Source organism: Microcebus murinus, chromosome 8, assembly GCF_040939455.1.
Source record: "Microcebus murinus isolate Inina chromosome 8, M.murinus_Inina_mat1.0, whole genome shotgun sequence".
Classification (NCBI taxonomy): domain Eukaryota; kingdom Metazoa; phylum Chordata; class Mammalia; order Primates; family Cheirogaleidae; genus Microcebus; species Microcebus murinus.
Genome location: NC_134111.1, coordinates 63114704 through 63142582, shown reverse-complemented (window position 1 = coordinate 63142582; position 27879 = coordinate 63114704). Strand labels below are relative to the sequence as shown.

At 32.1% G+C, this 27879-nt stretch overlaps 1 protein-coding gene across 2 annotated transcripts in view; it reads left to right on the top strand.

Annotated features, from left to right (window-relative positions):
- Positions 1 to 20517, top strand: part of CALCRL (calcitonin receptor like receptor) — a 104074-nt gene extending 83557 nt beyond the window's left edge. For both annotated transcript variants that reach the window (XM_012779475.2, XM_012779474.3), the window contains 7 exons: positions 4842 to 4968; positions 7950 to 8103; positions 9328 to 9388; positions 9471 to 9537; positions 13084 to 13302; positions 13457 to 13498; positions 17512 to 20517. In XM_012779475.2, the coding sequence (XP_012634929.1) occupies positions 4842 to 4968; positions 7950 to 8103; positions 9328 to 9388; positions 9471 to 9537; positions 13084 to 13302; positions 13457 to 13498; positions 17512 to 17727 (886 nt within the window). In that variant the 3' untranslated portion in view covers positions 17728 to 20517. The remainder of the gene's footprint in view (positions 1 to 4841; positions 4969 to 7949; positions 8104 to 9327; positions 9389 to 9470; positions 9538 to 13083; positions 13303 to 13456; positions 13499 to 17511) is intronic.
- The last annotated feature ends 7362 nt before the right edge of the window (positions 20518 to 27879 follow it).

The window sequence follows — 27879 nt, the reverse complement described above, 5'->3', positions numbered from 1 at the left end:
TATCTACCTTTTGTCACATATAATCAGGTGATTCCATCAACTCAAGTATCTATGCAGTAGACAAAAGATAGTCATACTTCTTATTCTTTTGATACAATTGTTGTTTTCTGCCTGTTGTTTATGGCAGTGTTTAGATTGACATGAGCTTTCCTTTCATATACATGGTTAAGTGTTTTCTTGGGAAAAGATCTGAACAATTGTGAATTAAATTAAAGTGAATAAGAAAGTATAATTACACTTCGTAGACTGGGCTTTCATTATATTGCATGCATTTTCTCCTTTCGTGATTCATTTTGTTCATGATTAGTATTAAGAAAAGTAGTTTGGAAATTTTTAGCTCATGGCAAATGGAAACCAAGGGCAAGGCTATTACCTATGCCAGTCACAGAACTTTTAAGAGGGAGCAGCATACTATTTGGGGTCAACATAATAGTGACCTTGGTAATTTGGTAACAACTATAGGAAGGATGAAAATCCTTGGGAAGATAATTTAAGTTGCTTTGTGTCTCGCTCTTCATCATATGGAAATTATCTTTCTAATGCTAAATTCTTCTGTTTTGTAAGGAAAAGATGATATTTCTTTACTGTTTTCATTGTTACTTAAAACATACTTAATATAGAAGCAGTTTTGCTTTACTAAAATGGACCTTGATGCTATTTTATTATTTGTGACAGAAAACCATTAAAGTATTGATTAAAATCAGCCATTTGATAATTATGTTTAAAAAATAGCAGCCGCCTGTAACCCTAGCACTCTGGGAGGCCAAGGAGGGTGGATGGCTCAAGGTCAGGAGTTCGAAACCAGTCTGAGCAAGAGCGAGATCCCGTCTCTACTAAAAATAAAAAGAAATTAATTGGCCAACTAAAAATACATAGAAAAAATTAGCCGGGCATGGTTGGCACATGCCGGTAGTCCCAGCTACTCAGGAGGCTGAGGCAGAAGGATTGTTTGAGCCCAAGAGTTTGAGGTTTCTGTGAGCTAGGAAGATGCCACCACACTCTAGCTGGGGCAACAGAGTGAGACTCTGCCTCAAAAAAAAAAAAAAAGTAAAATAAAATAACAGCTAACTTAATATTGAGTGTTCATCATGGGTTAGATGTTATACTAGGCACTTAAAATGATATATCTGATTTAACCTTCAAGACAAGCCCATGAAGTACAATTGTTACCCCTAAAATACAGATGAAGAAATCGAAGATTAGAAATCTTAAATAACTTGACCAAAATCATACTGCCATATGTAGCAGAATTTAGATTTACGCTCTGAACTATGTCTGCTGACTCTATGCTACCTGCTTCCAATTGTTCAAACAGAGAGTTGAAAGGACATGGTGTCATTACATATAAAGTGTAATGATTTGTTAACATGCTTGCACCAACGGCCTCCATAACTCTGCTTGCCAGAAACGCATACTGAAATTGTGTTCTAAAGTAATTATATGTAAAGAATATGAAACGGAAACAATCCAGACCCACAAACCACATTTTCTGTTCTGTGGTTATGCTAGGATAGAAAGAGATGTTACAAAATTTGAAGAAAGTAGAGAATTTTTGTAAAATTTTCCTAAGCCTATAAAATAATTGATTTTAATATTTAGAATAAAATAAGAACACTTAAGAATTGATTTCAGGTTAAAATTTGAAAAAAATACATAAATATTTTAGGGTTTTATTTAAACAAACCATTTGTTTACCCATTACATTTGATTTTCATTTATAAGTTGATTTTATTTGTACCAAGCCACTTACATGTGTTAAGGAATATGTTTAGAAGAAAACAATATGCATCACTAGAAAAATCTGAGCCATTTTTACCACTACGCATTGATAGAAATCATATGTCAGATAGCATCTGCCAGCATTTGTTTAAGTTACACAGCGCCTGGAGGCAGAAATGGAAGAAACTAAAACAAAAGATTAATACTTTAGACAGTAGGATATATTTATACAACCCAAAATGAAGTGATTTGGCAATGGTCCAGTTTATTACAATTTGGACAGCTAACCTGGATATCACTGTTGACAAAGCAGAAGTCTTAGGTTTGAGTTACATAGGGTAGATAATCCAAAAAATATGGTCAATCTAGGTAATTTTTTTAAACACTCAAAATAAACTTGTATGTCTTTGTAATGAAATAACTTAATGCATATTAAGTATTTTTGTTTTGATATTAAATATTAAGTTCATTTCAATTGGATTTCATTCTATTATTATTTCAAAACTTTGCCCATATTGACATTAAGTCTAAAAGAGGGAAATGCAGTATAACATTTTATCACATAGTACCAGAATAGGAGGCTACTTTTTTGTGGCTATACTCACAATAATCACATTTTTAGAAGAGAATATATACTAGCAACTCATTTTTAAGTACTTTTCTTTCAAGACAGTTTGAGGTGGGTACAGGGTCATGAGAAAACAGAGAATTCTGAGAGAAACAGAAACACAAACCATCATAGAAGCTCATTTAAGTGTACACAAAGAAAATTAATTTTTTTTCAAATACAGTTAGCATTTTATTTTACTACCTCCAATCTTTTCACATGTGAATATTATTAATATAAACCTATAATTATAAACGTTTGTATTATGTTCCTAGCTCCTGTATTTCAGCTCTTATTTCTATTACGCATTACTATTTTTGAAAGTCTTCTTTAATGTTTGTTTTCCTTGATTCCAATGTATTCCTTACAAATATGTCATATTTGCTATCTAAGCAAACCTTCCCGGTCTTTTGGTCACAATTTGAAAACTATGAATTTTTGTTATATATATATATATATATATATATATATATATATATACAACAATATATATATATATCTGCATGTCTTAACCAATGGACTTAAGTGTGATCAGCAGAAAAGGGCAAAATTGTCCAGTTAAGAAAAACACTTTTTTTTCCTATTATTTAAGTAACTATGTTACTTAAATTCTGTTATTAAAAAAGTACTTATTTCATGAGAAAGCAATTCCTCCCTAAACAAAACTTGGCACTCCGTAGACACAGGGTAAGCTCAAAGCAGGCATTTTAAAATAAGACCATGTGGGCAGATTTTATATGTTCATAACTTTCATCATAGAAGATTGACAAATTACAGAAATAAGCCATACATAATATAACTGATTTACAAAGAATATTCTTTACTAGACCTTTTCTCATATTCACCAATTCTCTTCACGCTCAGTGAACACAAAATAATCATGTTGCTGCTATGGCATTTTATCAAAAATAGGGCTGTCCTTCTCCTGATGTTGAATTTTCTCAAATAATAACAGGAATCCTACCATTTCTTTGTTAAAACTTTCAAAAATTTTTCTTTTCCATAAAATATCATCAATACTCTGTAGATAAGGTTTGATTCCTGCCTGCCTCTCATTCCTTCTACATATTGCAAAATCAAGTCAAAGTGAACAACTCCTTAATATAAAAATACTAGCTCTTCTCATTTGTTTCTGTTTTGATGGATTCCAGCCAGATTTCATGTACTTGTTAGTACATGACTGTCTTACTCATACTTAACAATCATTCCAAGAGCCATCTTGTTCATGAAGGCTTTCATAGAAGTCTCCCCTAATAACACATACCTTTATAGAAGGCGTGTACTCACAATCCATATTGATTTGGATTGAATTAACTTTTTGGTTTTGTAAAATACTGGAGCATACGTAGAATTACAGACTTATAGCTGGAAAAAATTTCTGATTCAATAATAACCTAAATTTTGCATTTCTAAATATAGAACACCGTGGCATCCCATCTTAATTCTAATATTCTAGGAACACAGTCTATTTAGGATAAGAGGATATAGTTATAAAATTAAGTAAAAGTCTTTTTAAAGTTTCCAAAGTAGAAATATTTGGTTTGAATGATATGAAGTTTTAATTTTATAAAACATACAAAATGAGATTTTAGGTGTTTCCTTCCTACATATGTGTTTGCACTTGATGTTAAGTATTCACCTTTAAGAAGATTGCATTATATTATTTTAAAACTTTATCCATAATAAGCCTTTGAGTAAATGCTTAACAAAGAAAGTAGTGCTTAAGCATGGTCAAGGCAATTACATATGGACAGCCATGCTAAGTGGATGTGAATTCAGTCTGAAGAACTGCATCACTTATCATCAATGACACTATTTCCTGAAATTTACTTCTCTGTAAACGCCACACAACCAATTCTTCTCTTTTGTTTTATACAATAGGAACTCTATTAAGTTGACACTATTTTATATCTTATGCACAGCTGGGCCAATTAGAACAATTCACTAAAGCTGAATAGATCTCATTGGTTGCTACATCTATATTTTTATCAATTCATCTATTCTAAATACACGCTGTCTTTCTCAGAGTTGGCCTGCATAATCACTACCACCACCACCACAAAACACACAGGCTATAGTATAGAACAAGCTATACATTATAATAAAAAGAATATTACCCATGTGAGAATCTGACAGGCAAAAAGTGTTCAAATTAATTAGCTGCACATTTTTTGATCAGCTAACTTCACTAAATCCTAGTTTCTGCATTTGCATAATGAATTAAAATATTAATCATGTTCAGAAATCATCAGAAAAAAACTATATGAAGGCGTTGTATAGGCAAATTTCTTACTCCTATGTATGTCTACCTCTATTAAAGCAATCTATTTGTCTTAAGATTTTAGGGAATTATATATTTTCTCAAATAAATATTTTAAAATGAGTGAATCTTGGTGAGAAAAAATTTTTCCAAAATTAGAACAGCTGCTATACATTGGTAATCTATCTTATTTGAATGATGATTATTGAAAAGCATTTAATAATGTCAACACACTTTGTTTTTCTTGCCTTTTAGGAGCCTAAGTTGCCAAAGGCTTACCTTGCACAAGAATCTGTTCTTCTCCTTTGTTTGTAACTCTAGTGTAACAATCATTCATCTCACTGCTGTGGCCAACAACCAGGCCTTAGTAGCCACAAATCCTGTAAGTAAAACAGATTATGTACTTAGGTTCAAGAGCTAGTGGGGAAAGACAGAGGGTGCTGATATGTTGATATACATATTATATAAGTAATTAAGTGCACATATATTTTAAGGTCTGACATGGAGAGAGTATACGTAGATATATTCCAATCTAGAAAGGTAAATTTTCTCAAATTCCCCCAAAATATAAAAAGTAAACATCAAAAAGAGTAACACATTTCTTTACTTTCAATTATTTATATGTGTTACACATATCTTCACCTCATTTTATGGCTGTAGAGTCCTACTGTTAATGGGACATAAACATAAGTTTATGGCTACATAATGTTTACTCAATCCAATGGAAAAAAATCAAAGCAATTAACTGTACAGTTAGGAAAAAACAGTATATAAAAATGGTAAATTTAAATTAAATTGAATTTTTGGTATCAGGCCACTTTAAAAAGTCAATAAAACCAGGAAAAGAATTATAAATCTATACATGACAGTAAACTTCACAGTATGAAATTTTAAAAAGAGCTACAAAGTTCACAATTTCAATAAACATTTATAAATTGTTTCCTTACATGACATATGTTAAAACAATTTAAAATTTATTTATCAAATTTATGTATTTTGTGCAAGCTAAATGCATATGTAAATATGTTTAAATTAAAATGTCTGCATACATATACATACATTCAAACTTTTAAAATCATCTACTTTCATAATCTTTATAGTATATCTACAACAGTTTTTTATATGGATATGTGTGTGTATACAGTGTTATTTTTTTTTTTCCAAGAATAAGTTATCTAGTAACTGAAGTCAGGGAAAGGAAGGAATTTTCACCCAATGGGTCAATAAACAACACTCTCATCTATGTTTTATGTGTGTTTTTAGGGGAATTTCCAAAATTCTAAAATTCCCTGCATTGTTTGCACATGTGTATCCGGATTGCTTAATCTTGTATATGTTCCACTCTAAAGTCACTAGGTTAGGAAACACACTGGGGTATAATTAGCAATATAAAAAAAACTAGCCAATGGTCTGCCATTTTAGAGTAAATTTCTCCAAGCCACAACAATTCAGAGTTTGATTATAAAGTTGCAGAGCAAGAAATTCTAAATCTCATATTTATATACCAGGACATGTTTAATACATAAATTATAGATTGAAGTGTAGTTATTTTGGAAAAATTTATTGGTTGTTTATATCACCAATACCCTGCATAGAAATATTTTTTCTGAAGCATGCTGAAAATTCTTTTTGTCATAATAGTGTATGGATTAATTTTTAAATGAAATCAAGAATTAGAAGCCTGATTAGATATAAATATCTAAAAATATATATAATTTGAAGCTGAAATTTATTTTTCTATTTATATACATATATAGTTTAATAATTCATTTTTACCTTTGGGAGAACTTTAATGTGTTGCACATAAAGGCACATCATTTAAAAATTAATGTAATGGGCCGGGCGCTGTGGCTCACGCCTGTAATCCTAGCTCTTGGGAGGCCGAGGCGGGCGGATTGCTCAAGGTCAGGAGTTCAAAACCAGCCTGAGCAAGAGCGAGACCCCGTCTCTACTATAAATAGAAAGAAATTAATGGGCCAACTGATATACATATAAAAAAAAAAATTAGCCGGGCATGGTGGCGCATGGCTGTAGTCCCAGCTACCCGGGAGGCTGAGGCAGAAGGATCACTCGAGCCCAGGAGTTTGAGGTTGCTGTGAGCTAGGCTGACGCCACGGCACTCACTCTAGCCTGGGCAACAAAGTGAGACTCTGTCTCAAAAAAAAAAAAAAAAAAAAAATTAATGTAATGCATTCTACAGATGAATTTAATGAAGGATAGGTTTTATAAATATCCTTTGGTCAGGAGGCAGTGTGTATAGTAGTGAAAACAACATTGGAATTATAAGAATTATGTTCAGGATGTAGCTTTGATTAATGTGTAATCAAATCACAATCAAATTAGCAAATCATTTAACTTTTTCAGTACTCAGCTTTTTACCTATAAAATATATGGCTAGTGATAATGCACACCTAACAGGATAGATTAAATAAAACAATATATGTAAATATATTTTTAAGCTAACTCCTTTGCAAATATTATTACTATACTATGATGATCCACTATTTGTTTTCCAGTGCATTGTCTTTCCAACTTTCTTTTTAGTGAAAAAAAAATTATTTCAAAAATAATACAAATTGTCACTAAATTATTTACTGAGTTCCAGAGTGGAAACTAGAGCTGATGGGAGTAATTGGCCATTTATTTCTGGAAGAGCTTTAAATCTATTTCCCATGTTAGGGGAGTAAAGTCTGTCTCATTCCTTTGTGTTTTCTTTACCCCATGTTTGAACCTCCCTCTTCCTGCCTCTTGAAGAATAGAAAAAAAAGAGACCTCAGAAAAAGAGGAAGGGAAACTATAATTTTTCTTTTTTACTTGCATGAAACTTTCAAACCCCATATTTGCATAGGATAACAGATGGACTTATTAGATTATTATTTAATAAGAATTTGCACAGCTAACACGTAGTATGCAAAACTTTCCATAACTTTCTACATTAAAAGATACAGACTTTTAATGATTTGGTTCTAAAATTATTAATATTTTTTCCCAACAGAACACAACAATCAAGGAATTCATGATGACATAATTAAAATAGATGCAAATGAATGTAATTATTAATGTATGAAACTTTTATAACTTCATAATAACCAAAACACATTGGTAATATACAGATTCTATTAAATGAAGTAGATTTGTAATTTATACCTTTTCTGATAGATATACCATTATAAATCTTTGGAGTCTGTGGCTAAAAACTTTTGGGGCAGCATTAGATGAGTATGAAGGTTGACATTCTGCAAATCTGAATCATTAGTGTATAAGATTTTGTGTAGAGAAAAGAAAATTCCTTATTTCCTGAACTAGACTATTGTCTTACATGTGAATTCAGAAGCAACTAAATATTGCTTCTTTTTCTCACAGGTTAGTTGCAAAGTATCCCAGTTCATTCATCTTTACTTGATGGGCTGTAATTACTTTTGGATGCTCTGTGAAGGCATTTACCTACACACACTCATCGTGGTGGCCGTGTTTGCCGAGAAGCAACACTTGATGTGGTATTATTTTCTTGGCTGGGGTAAGTGCCATTATACACATCTGCTGATTCAACTTATTAAGAAAGCTTTAGGAAGATGCAAGCTTCCTTTGTACATACAAATATATGTATGATTAATCTTTTTTAAATAATATCAGGTGATTAATCTTTGCTTATTGCTTAAGTTGAAATATTTAAAGCAAAGTGTCACTGACTCATTGTTTTCAGTAGTCACAAGTCAATTAATAATGTCTTTTTTCTATTTAATATTCCAAGGAAAACGTGTATCTTGGCAGAATATGTAATGATTAAAATAATAGAGTTAGAACCATGAGTTAGGGAGCTAGTCTTTGCAATGTTTCAAATCTTCTTCTTTGTCATGTGTAAAATGAATGCATTGGGCTTAAATAGCTTTGAAGTTCCATTCTAAAAATATTTTTAATTGTCATTTTATAAGAGTAATTGAATCATTCATTGAATAAAAGCATGCAAAAGATCTGTTTTTTTACACACAATCTCCTGACATGATGATACTCACAAAGCAAATGGTAATATATTTCTGGCACATTAAAAAAACAACTAGAATTATGCCAAGTGTAAAATGCAGAAAATGAGTTCAACAGGTCTAGTTTTCAGAAACAAAACTAAAATTTCAGTTATCTATCATCTATCCATCATCTGAGAGATATATAAACAGACACACAAACTTTAGTACATTCTGGTTACATTTATAAAGCATTTCTTCATTTCATATTTGAAGGATCTGATTTAGAGTGTTTAAAACCTGAAAAATTTTTGGTACATAAACAGTTTCTTTCTCTTCCTTCTCTTCTTCTTCAGATAATTCCTTAGGATTAATCTTTCTCTGGAGTGGAAGTTCTCATCAATCTCAGCTTCTTCCTATATCTGATAATCTACCAAATATTGGCCAATGCCTTCTCACAGAAAGCATATGCATACTAAATTTCTTCTAAGCCTTACAGCTTAGGCAGCACATTTATGAACTTAAGCTCTAGAGTCCACTGATTCAAAATGACTTGTATTAGAAGAAAATGTATACATATATATACACATAAAACATAAAATATAAATATCTAACAGTTTATCATGGTTATTGCTTTACTGCACAGATAATATTTACTCTATAAATATATGGTGCCTAGATTTTTTACTAATATCTTTGAGTTTCACATTTCATTAAATATTTTAAAAGTTCAATCTATATGGAAAGTTTCAATTTATTTTCTTTTTATTTGATATTTACAGGATTTCCACTGCTTCCCGCTTGCATTCATGCCATTGCCAGAAGCTTATATTACAATGACAAGTAAGATAATCTCTCTTTATGATTTTTATTGGTACTAAATAAAATAAAAATTTTCAACCTAATGTCCCTATTTTCCCCCTAGTTGCTGGATCAGTTCTGATACCCATCTCCTCTACATTATCCATGGCCCAATTTGTGCTGCTTTACTGGTATGTATAATTCTTAAAAGTCTCCTTTCTTCATCATTGCTCACATTTCAACTACATTGCCTGAATCACCTGGCCTATGATATCCTTTAGGATCCCAGGGGACATAGATGACGTATTCACAGTGCTTAAATGCATAGAGTTTAATGATTTGTGGGCAGGAAAGGCAAAAGAACTAATCCAAAAGGGATAGTGAGCCTTCAGGACTGACAGTGGGAATCTGTTATCATGGCTAGACCCAAAAAGAGGACAGACAAAGCAGCATTACTAGAGTTGGATGAGCATTGAGAAGAGTCACCCAATAAGAGTTTTGGCCTTAGGTAGAGGAAAACATCTACACCAAAACCACAGCCTGGCAGGGAAGAAGCAACAGAAACAAATGCTCAAGCTTTTCTCTCTTCCCATGCTCTGAACTCTTGGTTCTTCCCATTAGCCCATACAACAAATGTGAGAAGGCAAGAAAGCCTGGGTAATGAGGCAGTCCACAGTCATTAGCTTCAAAGCACAAAGCACAAAGCAAAACTGAGGGTGGATCTAGTAAAGTGGCAGGGCACACAAGAAAAGCCAACATACCTATATAGGAATAACATTCCAATAAAGAAAAGGTTTTAATTTAACAAAAGAGATTATCGCTTAAACCATTTTATTATTATAATAAGCAGCACTTAATATGAGTGCACCAATTGGACATTGTTAGTGTGGTTACAGAGAAACAATAGTCACATTCAATTCTTTTATTAAACTATTTGAATGGGGAAATAAATTAATACAAATTAGCATGCTTTCTCTCATAGAGTATTAGAGATCATAATGCAATTACAGTCTCTAAGAGTGATACTTCAATTACAGCTGGTATTAAATTGCATATTAATATTTTAAAAGATGGTATATTTCTCATCTAAAATTCAAAGCTTTCTGACTCTTGTTTTCAGACTCTATTATAAAATATTCTTCTATTATTTTACTATATTTGCTAGCTGCAGTTTAATACATGGTTATATTAGAACACTGTTCAAGCCATTCTAAAAATATGTCATCATTAAGCCATTCTCATGAAATTTTTTATGCCCTTTATGAAAACTTTCATATACTTTAATGTAGATTGTAGTGAAAATTTCAAAGGCAGAAATACTTCCTTCTTTTATTCCTTCCACATAGTAAGAACATGTTTGACACACTGTGCTCAAGCTGTACGCTGAAACTGCCTGGCTTTGTAATTTTGGTATTCAAAGAGCCAGCACTGAATCCTGGCTCTGCCACTCCTAGCTATGTATCTCAAACCAAGTTCTATTTTGTTTTGTTTTTAACCTCTCTATGACTATATTTTTTCATCTGTAGTGAAAGAATAATAATACAAACCTCCAGCGTATTATAAAGATTAAATGAGATATTTTCTGCTAAGTGATTAGCACAGTGCCTGTAATAGAATAAATTCTCCAAAAAGTTTCTTCACTTGTAATTTATGCATAATACCATGTTTCTGTTCTGAGGAGAGCTCAAAGAAATTAAGATGCTTCGTTTGGGCCACCTAGGAGCTTCTTTAACAAATACCAGGCAATATTTTATTATAAAAGATGTGACTGCACAGAGAGTTATGTGACTCAAACTCCTAAATCAGAGAGGTTCTGAAAGTAAAAGCACCTAGCAAATGCAAAATTTAACACCAGCAAACACAATCCTTGGAAAAGCCTGTCCAAGTCAACTTTGAGAATGAAGAATAGAAAAATTCAAAATTATTGTTCTATTTCTCTTTAAAATAAGTGAAAGTATTTACACAAAATGAAGTAGGATGAAAGGATCATAATTCTCCAAACTATGGTATGTGGAAAATAACATAGAAAATAGCATCCAATTCACTGTAACACAACTATTTATAGAATAGCTAACAGAAGGATTAACTCCATTGTCAATTCTGATTTTTACTTTCTATTGTCATATTTTACATCAGACTTGCCATTTTGGATAAGCACTTTACATTTAAGAAATTTTCATATAATAGGGATCTACATTGCAACATTTTTACTGTTTATATAATTTATGATTTTGTATGTTGGGATTGTAAAATATTCACATTCTAAATTTATAAGAAATAAAAGATTATCTTTCTCCTATGGACTGGTACTAATTTTAATTTAGTGAAAACGTTTAGAACAGCAGTGAATGCTTAGGGACGGAATACATTACGATGGGTGGAATAACAGCTGACATGTTGATTTGTCACATTTTATTCTTACATCTGTTAAAATGGCTTATTCTGCTTTTGTCTTTATCACATTCCTGTGTCTATAAACATACTACTTTTTATAGATGTGTTTCCATCAGGATTATAGTGAGCTATATATTTTTAAAGCATATGTTCCATTGAATTCTCTAAGTATAGTAGTGGACTATTTCTATGCCCAGTTATTTTCATAACACATGCCTTAAATTAGCAAATGTATGTTATTTGCTAATTCTTTTCTATATTAAATTAGACATTACCATTATTTTTACAGTTTATTAAAGGGTATGGATATAAACTACATATTGGTTTAGAGTTTGAAATTTTAAGATCATTAAACTAAGGGCAGATGCTAGAAATCAGGATGAGAAAAAAGGAAAGAGAATAGCAATTAGCTGCTATGGATTCTTTTGGAGTTAATGTCCATAATCCTATGGAAGGCATAAGGAATGGAAATGGGCACAGAGAAATGGACAAACGTAAAAGATGTTGACTTGGGTGAAAATAAGAAAGAGTAGTAGCAGAGAGAGAGAGAGAGAGAGAGAGAGAGAGAGAGAGAGAGAGATAAATGTATTAATATTTCAGCAGGACCCTGTTTCCTCAATCACACTGTGTTTTCAAAGTTTTATGTCTCTCTTTCAATAGGAATGTTGCCTCTTGGGGAAAGTTGTCAAGGCACAATAAATAGTAAATATGTAATTACAGAAAGTAACTAACATAAGGCCCTATGGGATACCAAATGATTTTAACTCAGGATAGTCTAGGTTTAATATAAGCTGGTTCACTTGTATGACTCAGTCTTCTCATAAGGATAAAGAGGATTACAGTACTATTTTAGAGAGTGATTGTTAGGATTATTGTCCCCAAAAGATGAAAATGGTTATTATGATATAATACATATTTGGAAAGTATGTCATAAGGATACTGATAAAGAGGTGATGCTTTAAAAATTAGAATTTGCTATAAACAGTTCTTTTCTTTGAGATGAAAATGTTCAAAAGCTTTAGTTTTTGGACCATGGAAAAAATTTTAAAAAATTGCATGAGCAAATGAGCTGAGAAAAACACTCAAATATTTCTTAACTGAATGTGTTCCACAATAATTCTACCCTAACTTAATTTTTCTAAAACTTAAGTTCTTTAAAATTGATGTACTTATTAAATAAATCACAATTCTAGAAATATAAATTAATATCTTAGATAAATATACTAATAGAAAATATTCTTATACATTAAAATATTCTAAGATTTGTAAGATTGGTGATCTTCAATAAGATTTCTTAATATTAAATGATATAATTTTCATATGCCATTTTATTTACTTTTTAGGTGAATCTTTTTTTTCTATTGAATATTGTACGTGTTCTCATCACCAAGTTAAAAGTTACACACCAAGCGGAATCCAATCTCTATATGAAAGCTGTGAGAGCTACTCTTATCCTGGTGCCATTGCTTGGCATTGAATTTGTGCTGATTCCATGGAGACCTGAAGGAAAAATTGCAGAGGAGGTTTATGACTACATCATGCATATCCTTATGCACTTTCAGGTATGGCATTCTTGACAAGAAGGCAGCTTGAGAAATTTGGTACTAAATTTCCATATAGCTTCGGTTTTATTCTTGATCATTCATACAGCAAGTTGGTTACAAATACATGTATCTTTTCCATTTGGATTCAGATCATTCTGTTTTTCTTTTACAGGGTCTTCTGGTCTCTACAATTTTCTGCTTCTTTAATGGAGAGGTATGGCAATTGGTTTTATTCCTTCTATCATTCTATATTTATGACATATATTTTCTTTTTAAAAATAAGATAAAATCATAAATTCCCCAGAAACAGCTATTTCAAATTCCATATCTATTAGGAAAAAGAACCACAGAATCTCTTTTTATAGCTGTAACTCTCTAAACAGCCCAGGTCATACTGGAGTTCAAACCTAGGGAAAAATCAGCCTCACTTTGAAGTATTTCATCGGTGAATTTTATACATCTGGTCTTTTGACCTGCCCTTTGAGTCCTACTAAATCTGGACTTTGTCCCAGGTACAGTGTTAGGCAATCCTTAACTTCATAGAACATATACTCTAATAATAATTAGGATCCACTCATCTTCCCTCTTTTATTTCTCTGTCCCACAATGTGGCTTTTTGAAACAGTTTTATGGTAGATACTAAAGGATTAAAAAAAATAAACTGTCAGTTATACAGGGAGGATATGAAGTAGGTTATGAAATTTAAAATAGTGTGCTCTAATTCATACCATGGCAGTGTGCTCTTGGATAGTTCTAGATTTTTATCCAAGGCTTTCCCACTTGGGAAGTTTTCAGGCATTTTAAAAACTGGCACCATATTTTCTATGCATATGAATTGTGTTTTCACAGCACAATTGTGCTCAGTGGTTTGACTTAGACCTTTAGATGTTTTTAATCTACTTGACAAATTTTAACCTGTAGGAGGATTTTGGCAGAATTGAACAAAGTGTAGAAAACCAGATAGCAACTGAGTGAGACATGGATGTTTGATATATGTGAAGCTTATCGCAAAGTTTCAAATGGGGAACATAAGATCACTTTTCGGCCTTTAAGCTAAGATCAAGTGCAGATGGGGAACATACGGAACCACTTGGTATAACTTATGACAACCATTCTTATAAAACAATAAACCTTGGAATTCATGTACACATCATGAAAACCTGTAAACTATTGTTTTCCTTTGTTTAAGTAATTTTTTACTTCTCTTGGCATATAATAAGAGTCAATATTTGATTTTAATTAAAATATATTTTAATTTCAAAATATAGGTATTTATTTTATATGTTTATTTATTTACAATGGGGTGTAGAACTGCCAAACATAGTGGACTATATTTCATACCTTTCAGTGGTACTTCCATGATTCTTTTGTTATGCAGAGGATGAAAAACTGTTTTACTGAATTCAGTGAGAAGTATAGATAGAGAATGCAATTAAGCAAATCACTTGTTTGGAAAATAAAATTTAAATAGCATTTTTATATGCCTCTACAGATTTATTGTAGTCTACACTGAATTAGACAATCCATATGCTGCCTATATAGGATGGAACAATTAAAGACACATGAGAGTGATATGGACAATGTGCCAAAGAATATGCATAAAATATGAAAGGTATACCTCTGTATCTACAGCAACAGATTTTATTTTTATAAAGTATAATTTTTAAACATTCAAAACATAATCACTGGCATAATAATTTGTGACAGGGAGCACTGTAGACTGAACATGGCAATGTATTTAAATACCAAAGATGCCACTTTCTTCCTGACATTGCTCAGAACTTTCAGAAGTCTGTGTCAACCTTTTTCTCAAACAGAAATAAAAGCAAGGTCCTTATACAAGTCTCTCAAGGATTAATGTAAGCTAGGGAATGTGAAGTTTTTAGCACCATGCTCCATCCTCACTAGATATTCAGTATATTATAGATTCATTATTAGATTTGTCAAATCACTCATTTCCAAAAATACATGTACAAACAGGAACATTAATCATATTGGACTCAAAATCTGAAGTTGGCCCTTTTATTTAGAACGAGTGCCCAGGGAATATCTAAACTAATTGCCTAACACTCCCGTTACACTCTGTCTGTGTAAGCAAAAGAGACACAGAACCTTGATCTTCTGCCATGTCCTAAAATTGAGAACATTTTGGCATCAGAAAATTATAATAATACAAAATCTTTGAGCCAGGTTGTTACCAAATCCTTCAGTTCTTCACAACATCTCTAAAATCTGTCCCCTTTTCTTCATCTCTAGAGATATAATCTCTGTTTGAATATGACTCATTTCTCATCTTAAGAGATACTATAACCCCTCCCCTTTTGTCTCATTGCCTCTTAGTATTTCCCAGTCTCGTAATATGAAGAAACAGCTGCCAAATTCATTTTGTGTGGTTCCAACTATGTCATGTATTTCTTAAAATCATTTACTTGGGTTTAGCTTCCTTCTTGCTTTCCATATTAGTTCAAATGGCTTGCCTTTAACTTAATGTCTCTTTTATTTTACTATCATTTTATCCAGCATCTTCCTACTAGCATTTCTCACTAGTTAAATAACTATGGCTTGACAAGCGCTCAGATACCTCCGTCTCATCCCTAGTGCACTTGGACAAAGAAGTGCACTGTTAACATAAACTGGGGGCTCTAGTCACCAGAAGGGGTATTTAATAACACTTGAGGCTAGATATTTTATAAAGTGAGCAAAAAGATTTGTTGAGAACTGAAAATACATTCTTTAATGAGAACAAGGTGACATTTTTATATGAAGCTCTATTAAAATATTTTAATTGATGTAGATTGAGTATAAAGTTGGTTCCTTATCAGGTGTTAATGGACATAAAAAGTTGTAATGCTATTTTCTAAACACTTGCCTTTCTACTTATATAACACTCATGCATAAAACAATGAAAAAATATTCAAATCTTTAATAACACCAGGCTATTTTTCCTTCCAGTAATAATTTTCTTTGTTACCCTTCTCTATTAATGTTTTCTCATTATTAATAAAAGTTTATTAAAAGTGGCCTCTTTGATGCTTTGATGAACAGGTGTGATATTCGTCATAGAGAAGATGAAAAATATAACATCCTTACAAAGAATATTATAAACAAACAGAAGTCTACAAGGCCTTGAAGGTCTTTAATTCATTTTACTTTTAACTATAATAGACACCACAATTCAGAAAATTGGATTTCTATGGTTTCTCTGATGATTTAGTTGCAAGGAAGAAATAGGGTGATGACCTTGATCAAAGTAGGTATTTCAAGAGCAGTCAGATATTTCAAAAGGCATTTCACTTTTAGAATTGAATTTAATTGTTCCTTTTTAAAAAATATAAGTACTAGACTCACAGCTAAGATATTGCCTTCTGTCAACTTCTCAACATTTATGTAGAATTTTTTATACAAAGCTACATTCTACTTCCTTTCAGTCAGAAGCTATGTAGCTTATGTACTCAATCAGTCCAATATGAAGAAAATGGCCTGAATGTCTTACATTCATTAAAACCAACATTACTATACATGATCTATTCAGCCCTGATCTCAAACTTCAAACAGAGAAGAAAGATCATTGAACTTCAAGTTCCTTGGGCAGAGGGGGATCCAAATACATAAAAGTAGAGTAGTTACATTCCTAAACTTCTTTTTCAGAATATTCAACCCATTTGTAATTATTTATTCAATACTTTTCTTTAGATAGTAAGCTCCATGAGCAAAAATACCTTGTTCTTTTTTTAGAATATAGCACAATTTCTGGCATATGGCAATCATTCAATAAAAGGTTGCTGCTACTGCTAATGATGACGAGGATTTACATTTTCTATATCCTTCTTTTTCTTTTATGTCTTTTCCTTTTTCTTTTATATTCTCACTAATTAGCTTCTCAATCTATTAATAAAGACATTAATGTAAAACTAGATGTTGTACATGTAATCTTGTGATATTAACTATTTGACAACAATATATACATATGCATGATCAAAGCTTTGAAGACAAGGCATGGAATGAAAAATATTAATGGAATCTAGAGTAACTTAATATATTTCCTTATGTAAAGATGGTTTACTAAACTTAATATTTTAAATTAAATAATGAAATGAAGCAATATTAATCACTAACATCAATTTTTTAAAAGCTTTTCTACAAAACCTATTTTATTGTGCTTCAAATATAGTATCTTCATTTCAATTAATGGATTGCTTTTGTTCATTATTTCTTTTTGAATAACAGGTTCAAGCAATTCTGAGAAGAAACTGGAATCAATACAAAATCCAATTTGGAAACAGTTTTTCCCACTCAGATGCTCTCCGTAGTGCATCATACACAGTGTCAACAATCAGTGACATTCCAGGTTATAGTCATGACTGTCCTAGTGAACACTTAAATGGGAAAAGTTTCCATGATATTGAAAATGTTGTCTTAAAACCAGAAAAGTTATACGATTGAAAATAGAGATATCATTGCCTAACGGTTTGTGCAACTTCTAACTCAAGGACTTGAATCCATGACTTTACAGCCAGAAGACTTCAACATTAAATGAATTTTTGAATGTCATAAAGAAAAGCATCACATGAAATTAGTAGTGTGTTTAAATGTATAACAAACAGCTCTATGCAGGGAAAAAAATTTCTGATTTATAATGTTTTCCAGTAAATACTTTCACTGTGACTGATGTCAGGCTACCGAACTGATTATCACTGAATGTGGAATTGGAGGAAAGATAACCCCAATTAACTCTTGTGAGCTGATGTGAGCCAGTTCCGGCACAACACTGCATAAATTCACAATGAGTGACTGTAAAACTTCATATACACATTGGGCATGATTCTACTCTTCTTGCATGAAGAGAGCTAGCTAAGGCCTACAGACAGAAGGAAAAATGAGTTTTTTGATTGTTTGCTTTAAAAATCTTTATCCCATCTCCATTGGAGCAGTTGAAATTTTTGCCCAGGAAGTACTCTAGTCCTTTTTGTAATTACCTTCTCAAATGGCCCAGAGTGAATTATCCCTGTAGGCTCTCTTTTATTTCAGAAAAACAATTGAGCAGAATTGCTATGAGCTATTCGTTTGCTGATACATCACAGTTATACTCCATGTCATATCCCTTTTTGAGACTTGGTGAACAGGATATATGATCTTCAATCCTAATTCTGTATCATTAGGGAGACATCTTGGTTGATGCTAAAATACACCTTGTCAGCAACTTCCTGTCTTACTACACAAGTAGGAGGAAATCAGTTTCCCTATATCTGTAAATAGATACTTTACCCCTTCCATTTCTACTGTGTAGACAAATTAGCAATCATTTTAGTAAAGGAAATCAATGGAAGATTTCTTATTTTCTTGGAATTTTGTAAAAAAAATTGTGAAAAATGAGCTTGTAAATACTCCATTATTTTATTTTACAGTTTCAAAATCAAATACACACAACTTAGGTAATTTTTGAAAAGCAAATACATAATACAACAATGTATACCTATTAATATCTGATACTGTGTCTGGGCTGATTTTATAATAAAATAGAGTCTGGAATTCTATATTTGGTAAATATTTTAAAGACAACCAGATGCCAGCATCAGAAATTTAAGAACGAAAAAACAGAAACATCTATAATAAAATATAAAATATTTATTTTAAAAATATAAGGCCATTATTTTATTGAATTTTTTTGATGATTCACACTTTAATCAAGGTGTGCTTGACATATTTCTCTTTTTATTTTGACGAAGAACTCACATTCTAATCCAGAAATTTTAAACAACTACTGATGCCAGTCTTCTATTCTTATGGATTTTACACAATTAAACTATTACTTTGCTGACTTTTACTATATGAAGATATATGTCCCAGGTTATTCAAGAAAAAAAAAAGACCAGAGGAATACAATATATATCATATACAATGTTTTAATCTTTTAATAGAGTTACTGTATATTATCATACAAACCATTGAAAGACTTGAATATATCATTGAGAAAGAATTGGTATCAGATGCTTATGGATTACATAAAGATGGAATAAAGCCTTGCTAATGAATTAAAGTGACATTTAAATGGCAGTTTCTCTGATGTTATATTTCACTAAAATCTCTGAAGAACAAGAACAATTATTAAAAGTCAATTTGGAAGTCATTATGTGTATCTGTTTTTGAAGTGTGTCAATCTGCTTAAAATGGATTAAACTAATGAAATAGTCATCATAAGTTGTATCTTAAGCTGTCAATACATAATGAGTTCAGAAGTCAGTTGAAATTGCCAAGAAATATTATCTAAGGTGGTAGAAATTAACATTAATTGATCTAGTCAATACATTTAATATGTAATTTATCTATACATGGAAAGGTATTTAGTTTCAAATATATGGATTTCATAGCAAGCTTTCATAAAGAGGAACACAGACTGTTCTGGACTTTCAACTGCCTAAATTATACAAAAATTCCTTTTAGTAAACTCAATCTTAGCCATTTATTATTCAAAGACACAAATTCAAATCCTTTGCTGACAGTATTCACATATTTTAGCATTCTTCTAGACAAACTGTCAAGTCTCAACCATAAACGACAGTAAGAAAATATTGAATTATCAGAGAACATTATATTAAAATATTATCATTTTCAAGTATTTTTGTTGTGTTTTTATCATATTAAATTCAGATCAGATTTCTTTTATAGCTAGGGTTGATCTATTGTACAGTCTTCAGGTGTACCAGTCAGTTCATGATTAATCAGTGTTAATTTTGTACCCATATATTTTTAGAAGTAATATTTTTAAATATTAGACTTATCTAAAGCCAAAGTGCTAATTAAGATCTTTGTATTATACTGGTAAGAAAAAGTAAATCTGATACTTTTTAAAAGCAAACTTCTTTGGTATCTAGAAACTAAGTGTGGGAATTTCTAGCTTTTAAAATGTGGATCTGCCATATTCTGCAATTACTTGTGAAACTCATATATTAATTTTCTAAAAATTTAAATCTCTTTTTCTAAACTTATTTTCCAGTGCATTTATTCATAAAATATCTATTCTGTAATTTAGTGTTGGTTTAAGTGTAATCCATTGTATATAGAAGTAGTGGTAATTATAGTGCTGTATTTATTGCTTATAGTTTTCCTTGAAAATGTGAACTTATTTCAGTTTTCTCTTGGTTTTAATCTGCTAATGGAAACCACCATTTATCTGTAAAAATATAATCAAAATATTCTGATCAATTAAAACAATTTATGTTTTACCTACTTAAAGCATGTCTTGATTTTTTGAGTGCATGAAAATATTAAAGTTATGAGTTAAAGTTGATTTTCATTAATATTACTGGAGTGCTGAAAAATCTAATTTATAAACATAATTCTTCTGGCAATCAGTGGTATACTTTTTAAAATCAACAAATATATCTCCCCTTCAAAGTCTTCAATAAACCATAAATGAATTCAATGAACCAATTAAGAAAAGTTTTGATTTGTTTTACAAACTAAAATAAATCCAAGTAAACTACAATATATGCAAATTCCTTCTTATGCTGAAAGAAAGGAAAGGATGCCCAGTGTTCAGGGATTTATCTCCTTTCTCTACTATATTCCATTGTGTAGTTGTGTATTAAATACCAGAAGGGACAAAGAAGAAGAAGTGTTTAAAGATAATTTTAAAAGAGGACTTATTCATAACTCTCACACAAATGAAAATGGAAATGTGCCAAAGACTTTGTTTAACTCATTAATTATGAGGGAACCAGTAAGGTGTTAGCATTCAAAGGATAATTCAAAATATCATACATACATATATGAGAATATAAGAAATGTTTAAATGAATTTATAAATAAATGCAAAACTGCTAGGCAATAATAAGTTGCACTGCACTGAATATTTGTATTTTTATGATCAAGAATAATGTGCATTATCAGTTTTCTGCAAGAAAATTTTATGTATATATGTCAAGGATATAGAATTTCAAAGCCTTTTGCAATTTTTTTTCTTACAATCTTCCCTACTTTTGATTTGATTATACTGATCTCAAGGAAAGAATATTCTTGATTTAAAATATTGCTAGTCTCATAAGGTTTGGTATGATCATTTACATAAGGTGCCTAAGAGTGTTAATTTACAATATAGATCTACTTAAATTTGTCTTACAGATTTAGAACCATACTGCATTTTAACAGCTTCATGGAGACATACTTCACATAATATATAATTCATCCATTTAAAGTAATTTTTAGTATATTAATACACCATATTTTAGTATATTTGCAGATACATGCTTCCATTGCCAGTCAGTTCTTTATTACTTTTTTATGACCTTAAGAAGAAACAATGTATCCTTTACAGACCACTTCTCTATCCCTACTCCCATTCCAACCCTAAGCACCACTAATCTACATTTTGTCTCAATAGATTTTCCTACTCTGGACATTCATATGATTGAAATCATACAGTATGTGATCTTTTGTGACTGACTTTTTTCACTTATAATGTTTTCAAGGTTCATTGATGTTTTCTCATATTTCATTCCTCTTTTATGCCTGCATAATATTTGGTTGCATGGCTATACCACATTTTATTTATCCATTTGTCTGTTGATGGACACTTATGTTGTTTTTACCTTTTGGCTATTATAAATAATACACCTATAAAATTTGTGTACAAGCTTTTGTTTGGACATAATTTTTCACTTTTGGATGGCATATACCTAGAAGTAGAAACATGGGGTCATATTGTAACCCTGTGTTTATTTGAGCAACTGCCAGACTTTTCCAAAACAGCTGGACATCTCTAAACTAAATCCTTTGCATTATGCAACTTTGTTTTGAGTCTATGAAAGCTGCAATTTAATGCTACAATTCAAACTACACAAATAATTTTATAACATAGCTATTGTAGTTTTATAAAAGCATATCGTAGTTATATAAAAGAGTTGAATTAAATTTAGTGTCATTGTTCCCAAGTACAAAATGAAATGTTCTATGTTGCAATAGGAGGCTATATCAAAAAAATTTCAGAGTATGACCCAGAGACAACTCCTCCCTTGGATCAAAATTCCCATGCTTTATTCCAAGAGTGTTGTAAACATTATGCTAACTAGCTTGAAACATTTACTTCAGCTTATATCATGCATGGAACAAAGGATGAAAACAGAACACGTGGGATGGCAGAAAGTCACCTCCATCTCATCTGCCCCCAACATAGACCATATGTGCTACTTGCATGTGTGTGACCAGACCCTACAGCTCTCATAGATCTGTTGACTTCAAAGAGTTTCACGAAGTCCATGTTTCTGGCTGCATATCCATGCTTTACAAAAGCAGGATACACCCAACAACCAAGCAATGTAATTCAAACACGCCGGGGGTTTTCTTTTTGTTCTGTGATTTTTATTCTTATTTTTAAAAGTTTGGTGGGATAATAGATAAACAACTGCCCCAGATCCACCTATGAATTCATTCAGTCATTCCAGCAAATACTTAAATTGTATAGAAGAAGTATTATTTTTGATTAGGTGATCACTTAGGTTCCCTTATGGGGTGACATTTGAACAGAATCCTGAAAAAGAAAATAAGATAGCCAAGTGGTTACTGGGGATGGTAGGTCCTACTGGCACCATGACCAGTAAACACTAAAGTCTGTGGCAGGATTGTGCTTAAAAGTTTGAGGAACCTCAATGAGCCTGTGGAGTGGAGACAGGGAGAGTAGATCAGACGGCTGTAGATAGCCAATTATCTTCGGCTTTGAAAGCAATTTATTATCTCTATGAAGTAAGATATCATCAAATTCAAAACCTGACATTGCACTAAAGGAAAGAAAACAATTAATATCTTATGAATATTGATCTATTAAAAATAACTAATATAAAATATTGGCAAACAGAATTGAATGAACATTAAAAGATATTTTATGATCAAGTAAGATTTATTTCAGGAATGTAAGGATGAATAGATTTTTGGAAATCTATTAATTTAATATATTATATTACTAGAATTAAGGAGAAAAAATATCATATAGTCATTGCCAAAGATAGTAGAGAGGCAGTTGACAAAATTCCACAACTATAAATTTGATTTTCAAAAATAATAAGAAATAAGAAATTTACAAATTCCTAATGACATAATAAAAGATACTGAGCCCCAAAATAAAGTATCATGTCAAAAAAGAAATATTGGAAGCTTTGTTCCTAGAGCGAGGACCAAGATGTGAATACTTCCATATCACCATTACTATTTAATATCTAAGTAGATGAATCAGACAATGTAATCAGACAATGCAAAAATAAATACATAAATAAAACTAAGCAAGATAGTGGTAACAAATTTGGAAAAGAGAAGTATCAGAATTTGCTGGTGATAAATATGGACACACCTAGAATGCTAATCTAAGCAGTAGGAGAATTAAGAAATGTATCACCATATAAAGTAATTGTATGTAAATCAATATTATTAATATATATATATAATAATGAGTCGGAAGATGCAGTGGGGAAAGAAAGGAGCAAACTTACAATGGCAACAAGAGAAGATAAAATATGTAGAAACAAATTAGATAAGAAATGAATAGCTATATTAAATATATCTTAAAGTCTACTAAAGGACACAGCAGAGGTTATCAATACATGGAAGGATTTCCATGGTCTTGAATAAGAACATCACCAAAAGATGTCAATATTTCCCTATATAAATTATAAAATAAATGTGATGCAATTTTTAAAAGTAGATAATTATTTGGAAACCAGATATGCTGATTCTAATTTTCATAAGAAGAAATAAGTAGTAATGAAAACTCTAACAGAAGGAAGGGAGGGAGGGAGGGAGGAAAAAGAAAAGAAAAGAAAAACAAGGGGACAAGGAAATAAGCCCTAGCAACTGTTATCTAACTTAATAATTAAAACAAGGTTGTACTAGCACGTGACTAGGACACAGAGGGAGTGTGTAGGGGACAGAGAGTGTATATACTACTTTTTGAAGTATTTTGCAGTACAAGGGAGGGTAAAATTATCTTTGGAAGGGGGAATAGAATGACATTATCACCTAGAAAGCATTCATTCTTTTCCTTTCTCACATCCTTGTCTTTAAAATTGTGCCACCTCTGGAATACTAGGAGGAAGAAAGGGGCTATGGGCAAGCCGCATCACTGTTAACGGTTGCTTTCTTGGCTTTAAATGTCCAAAATGTTTTGAAATTGTCACTTGTCAAGTGTAGAAGTCTATAGAGAGAGACATCCTTCTCTCAGACTTCAGCTGGAATATATCTCTCTTTCTTCCTGAGATCCCAAATATTTTCATCCTACAATTTTATTTTAAGGTATTTCTTGAATATTTTGCTACTTCAATTTGTCCTTCACAATTTCCTTTTAACTTTCCTTTTACCTCTTTCTCTTCTTATTTCAGGCTGTATGTTCCATCTTCCATCCATTGTCTTATATTTTCTGGAAACACATTTTTATATTCAACACAGGACTTCACATTATCCATAATTGTGTGAGCCAATCTCCCATAATAAATTTCTGTGTGTGTATGTGTGTATGTGTGTATCTGATTGGTTCTGTTTATCTGGAGAACTCTAATATAAATTTTAGTACTAAGACTGGTTCTAGAGGAAAAGAATTTGAAAGATGAGTGTTTTGAATTGGGACTGGGGTTTCTGGAATTGGTTCATTAATCTGACTAGACTTAAAGACCATAATGACTCTATCTCTAGTAGTAAACAGTACTGAAAGTCCATGCCTTAAACTGTTTATAGAGATACAAAAAATGTCTGCATTGAGTATTCCTGATCAAACTCTTATAAGAAGCCAAGAACTAAGTGTCTCTCTTTATGATATACTTTCAAACGTTTTTGGAAAACTAAAAATAATAGTGACGTTAGTTGGTTACTCCTAAGATTTTTTGACAAAGTGGTAAATGAAAAGAATAAGCTCAGGGATTCAAATTCCCAGATCACATACCGAATAGATGATATAAGATCTTTTAGGTGTGCCCTGAAAGTGAGCCTTATCTCTTGTAGCCACATGTCTAAAATTGCTGAAAATCATATGCAGAATCTCACCCTATGGTTGGTTGAATTAAACTCCCAACCTCATGGGTATCACCTATTAAAGGCATTGATTGGGACAAAAAAGGATCCTGTAAGTAGAGATGGGGACCTGTGAGAAGACCCTGATGTAGCTCAGGACATTGAGCCTCTAAATTCTGATGAGTCTTCCCTGCCAGTGGAAGATGTCTCCCCATCCCCAGTGGATGTAGCCTTCCCAACCACAGAAAAAAAGAAAGAGCCTCACTACCCACAGTAGTGTTGGGGTCTTTCTACTTCTTAAGAGGGAATTAATGTTGTGTTGTCTGAAGAAATGGTAATGGCTTCCCCAGAAGCAGTTGTCAGGTAAGACAATGTTGATTCTCTTTAGGAACCACCCTACCACCTCTTTGCTTTTAGACTTATAACTAAATTCAAATCCCAAAAGGTAATCTTAATTAATTTCTTTCTAAATGAGGCCCCATTTCCAAATACAGTCACAATGAGGGTAACAGCTTGGGGGGACACAAACATTCAATCCATAACACTTCATTAACTTATTAGAACTTTTCTGAGTGCTACTCATTATCTCATGAAGAAACAAACAAAACAATAAAACTAACATTTATGTTCCTACTCTAAATCAAATGTTATTTCATTGCTGAAGTAAGTGTTCTGCAAAAGTTACCTTCTTGCTTAAGTCTGTTCTGGATATTCGCTAATGGCTATTTTCTTGACCTTCTCTTTCTTCATAGATATCTAGTTTATTCGCAAACTTGAAAACTCTCCCTCTTTAAAATTCACTTTGTCACTTTAAACTTATATTTCTTCATGTTCATGTAACAAAAGTGCAGCCAGAATCATTTTTCTCCTTTTTATTCTATGTCCAGAAAGCTCTCTCAGACTGCAGATTATACTCTAGCATCTGCACCATAAATTTAGGGTGACCATACAACCCAGTTTGCTCAAGAATATAGGTTTGTCACTAGTTGTCCTGGGATCAATTCTGGTTTAGCATTGCAGTACTAGTTTCAGATGCACAACAAAGGGCTTCTGTTTTTGTCTCTGCATTTTAGAGACCCCATTCTGGTCTTACTCTAGCTTGATGTCTGTCCATGTGATAAGTTGTTATCTGAGACAAGAAAATATACCCACCTAGGGCTTAAACCTTCCCCTTATAACCATATCCTGGCCACCTAGGACCCCAGAGTCTCCAACCCAATGGCTTATGCTCATATTCAGTAACCGCACTCCTTAAAGTAAGGGGTGGCCTTGGGTTGGCTGTTTACATGAAGAAGTGGGCAGAACTGAAATGTGTAGGCTAAAGTGTGTACCTGCACATACCTGAGAGCCTCACCAGTGCAAGGAGGAGCTGGGGATTGACAGAAAAGGGCCTTTTGGGGGTCAAAGGCCAGATTGCCCACACTAACATGGTCTTGCACAAAACTCAAAGGATTCTGAGAATGCTAACCTTGAGTGCTATGAACAATTATTTATAAACACAGAAATAGAAAAAATATTTCAAATATATAGGCTTCCATTTGTACTCCTGCCACAGGTCCCAAAGATATGAGAGAAGAATCTGACTATTTGTGCCAGATACAAGAATTCAGGTTAGGATAATGAATTATATGCTCCCATATTCACTTTTACTAACCCTTCCCTGTCCCCAGTTGAAACGTACATATTAAATAGTTAAGCCTTTCTCTTTTTTTTAGTCATAGATCTATTTCATGCTTTTATTATGCACACTAAACCCCATATTTACCTGCTATTTTCAGCAAGTCTCAACTTAAAAATTCTTAGCAACAACCATGAAAATAGCTAATGTTTTACTTGTTATTCTAATAACTCTATAGTTCAGATATTTTACCTGCATGGTCCTATGAATTATGGGCCAATCCTCAAAGTAACTAACAATCTTTATCTTTGACTAAGTGAAATTGCAATAGAGTTCCTCTAGAAGTTGTAAGTTTTTTTTAAGTGATATACTTTTAAATCTAGCTTCACTGTTGTTCTAAAGATCATTCCAAATTCATTTCCTAGCATTAAAATAATAATAAAAATAATAAATATCTGCTGTATTCCTAAGCATGGAATTAAACTTCAGAGTTTGTGGGTTAGTTTTTTCTTTTTTTTCCATTTGGAGACACTGGTTCTCATGAAGTTTCCTCACACAAATGATCCTCCCACTCTCTTCCTCAGAGAAACTGTGCAAATTCTTCTCTGTGCTTTTGTCTGACTCACCAAAAGTAGATATTATGTAGGATACATAGAATTGAACTGAAAATATAGCTGTCTCTCCTCCTTGTCATGAAAAATATAGTGAGTACTTTATTACATTAGACAGATTTTTCCCTGTCTCCTTTCTTAATTTTCCATCTATAGCTGCCTGCAGACATTTCTACAGTCCTTGCAAAAGCTAAAGGAGAAAACACAGCACTCTGCCCAACCATAATGCTTTGGTTGATGTTTGCTACTACTGTTATTTTGCAGACGCTTATACTCTACCGAGACTCTCATGGGTTCTTCCTAGTCTGTAGTCTCATTGTTCTGCACCTCCTCACTGTTGGCATCTGGCTCTGGGATAGCTGTAACATCTGCAGATCCT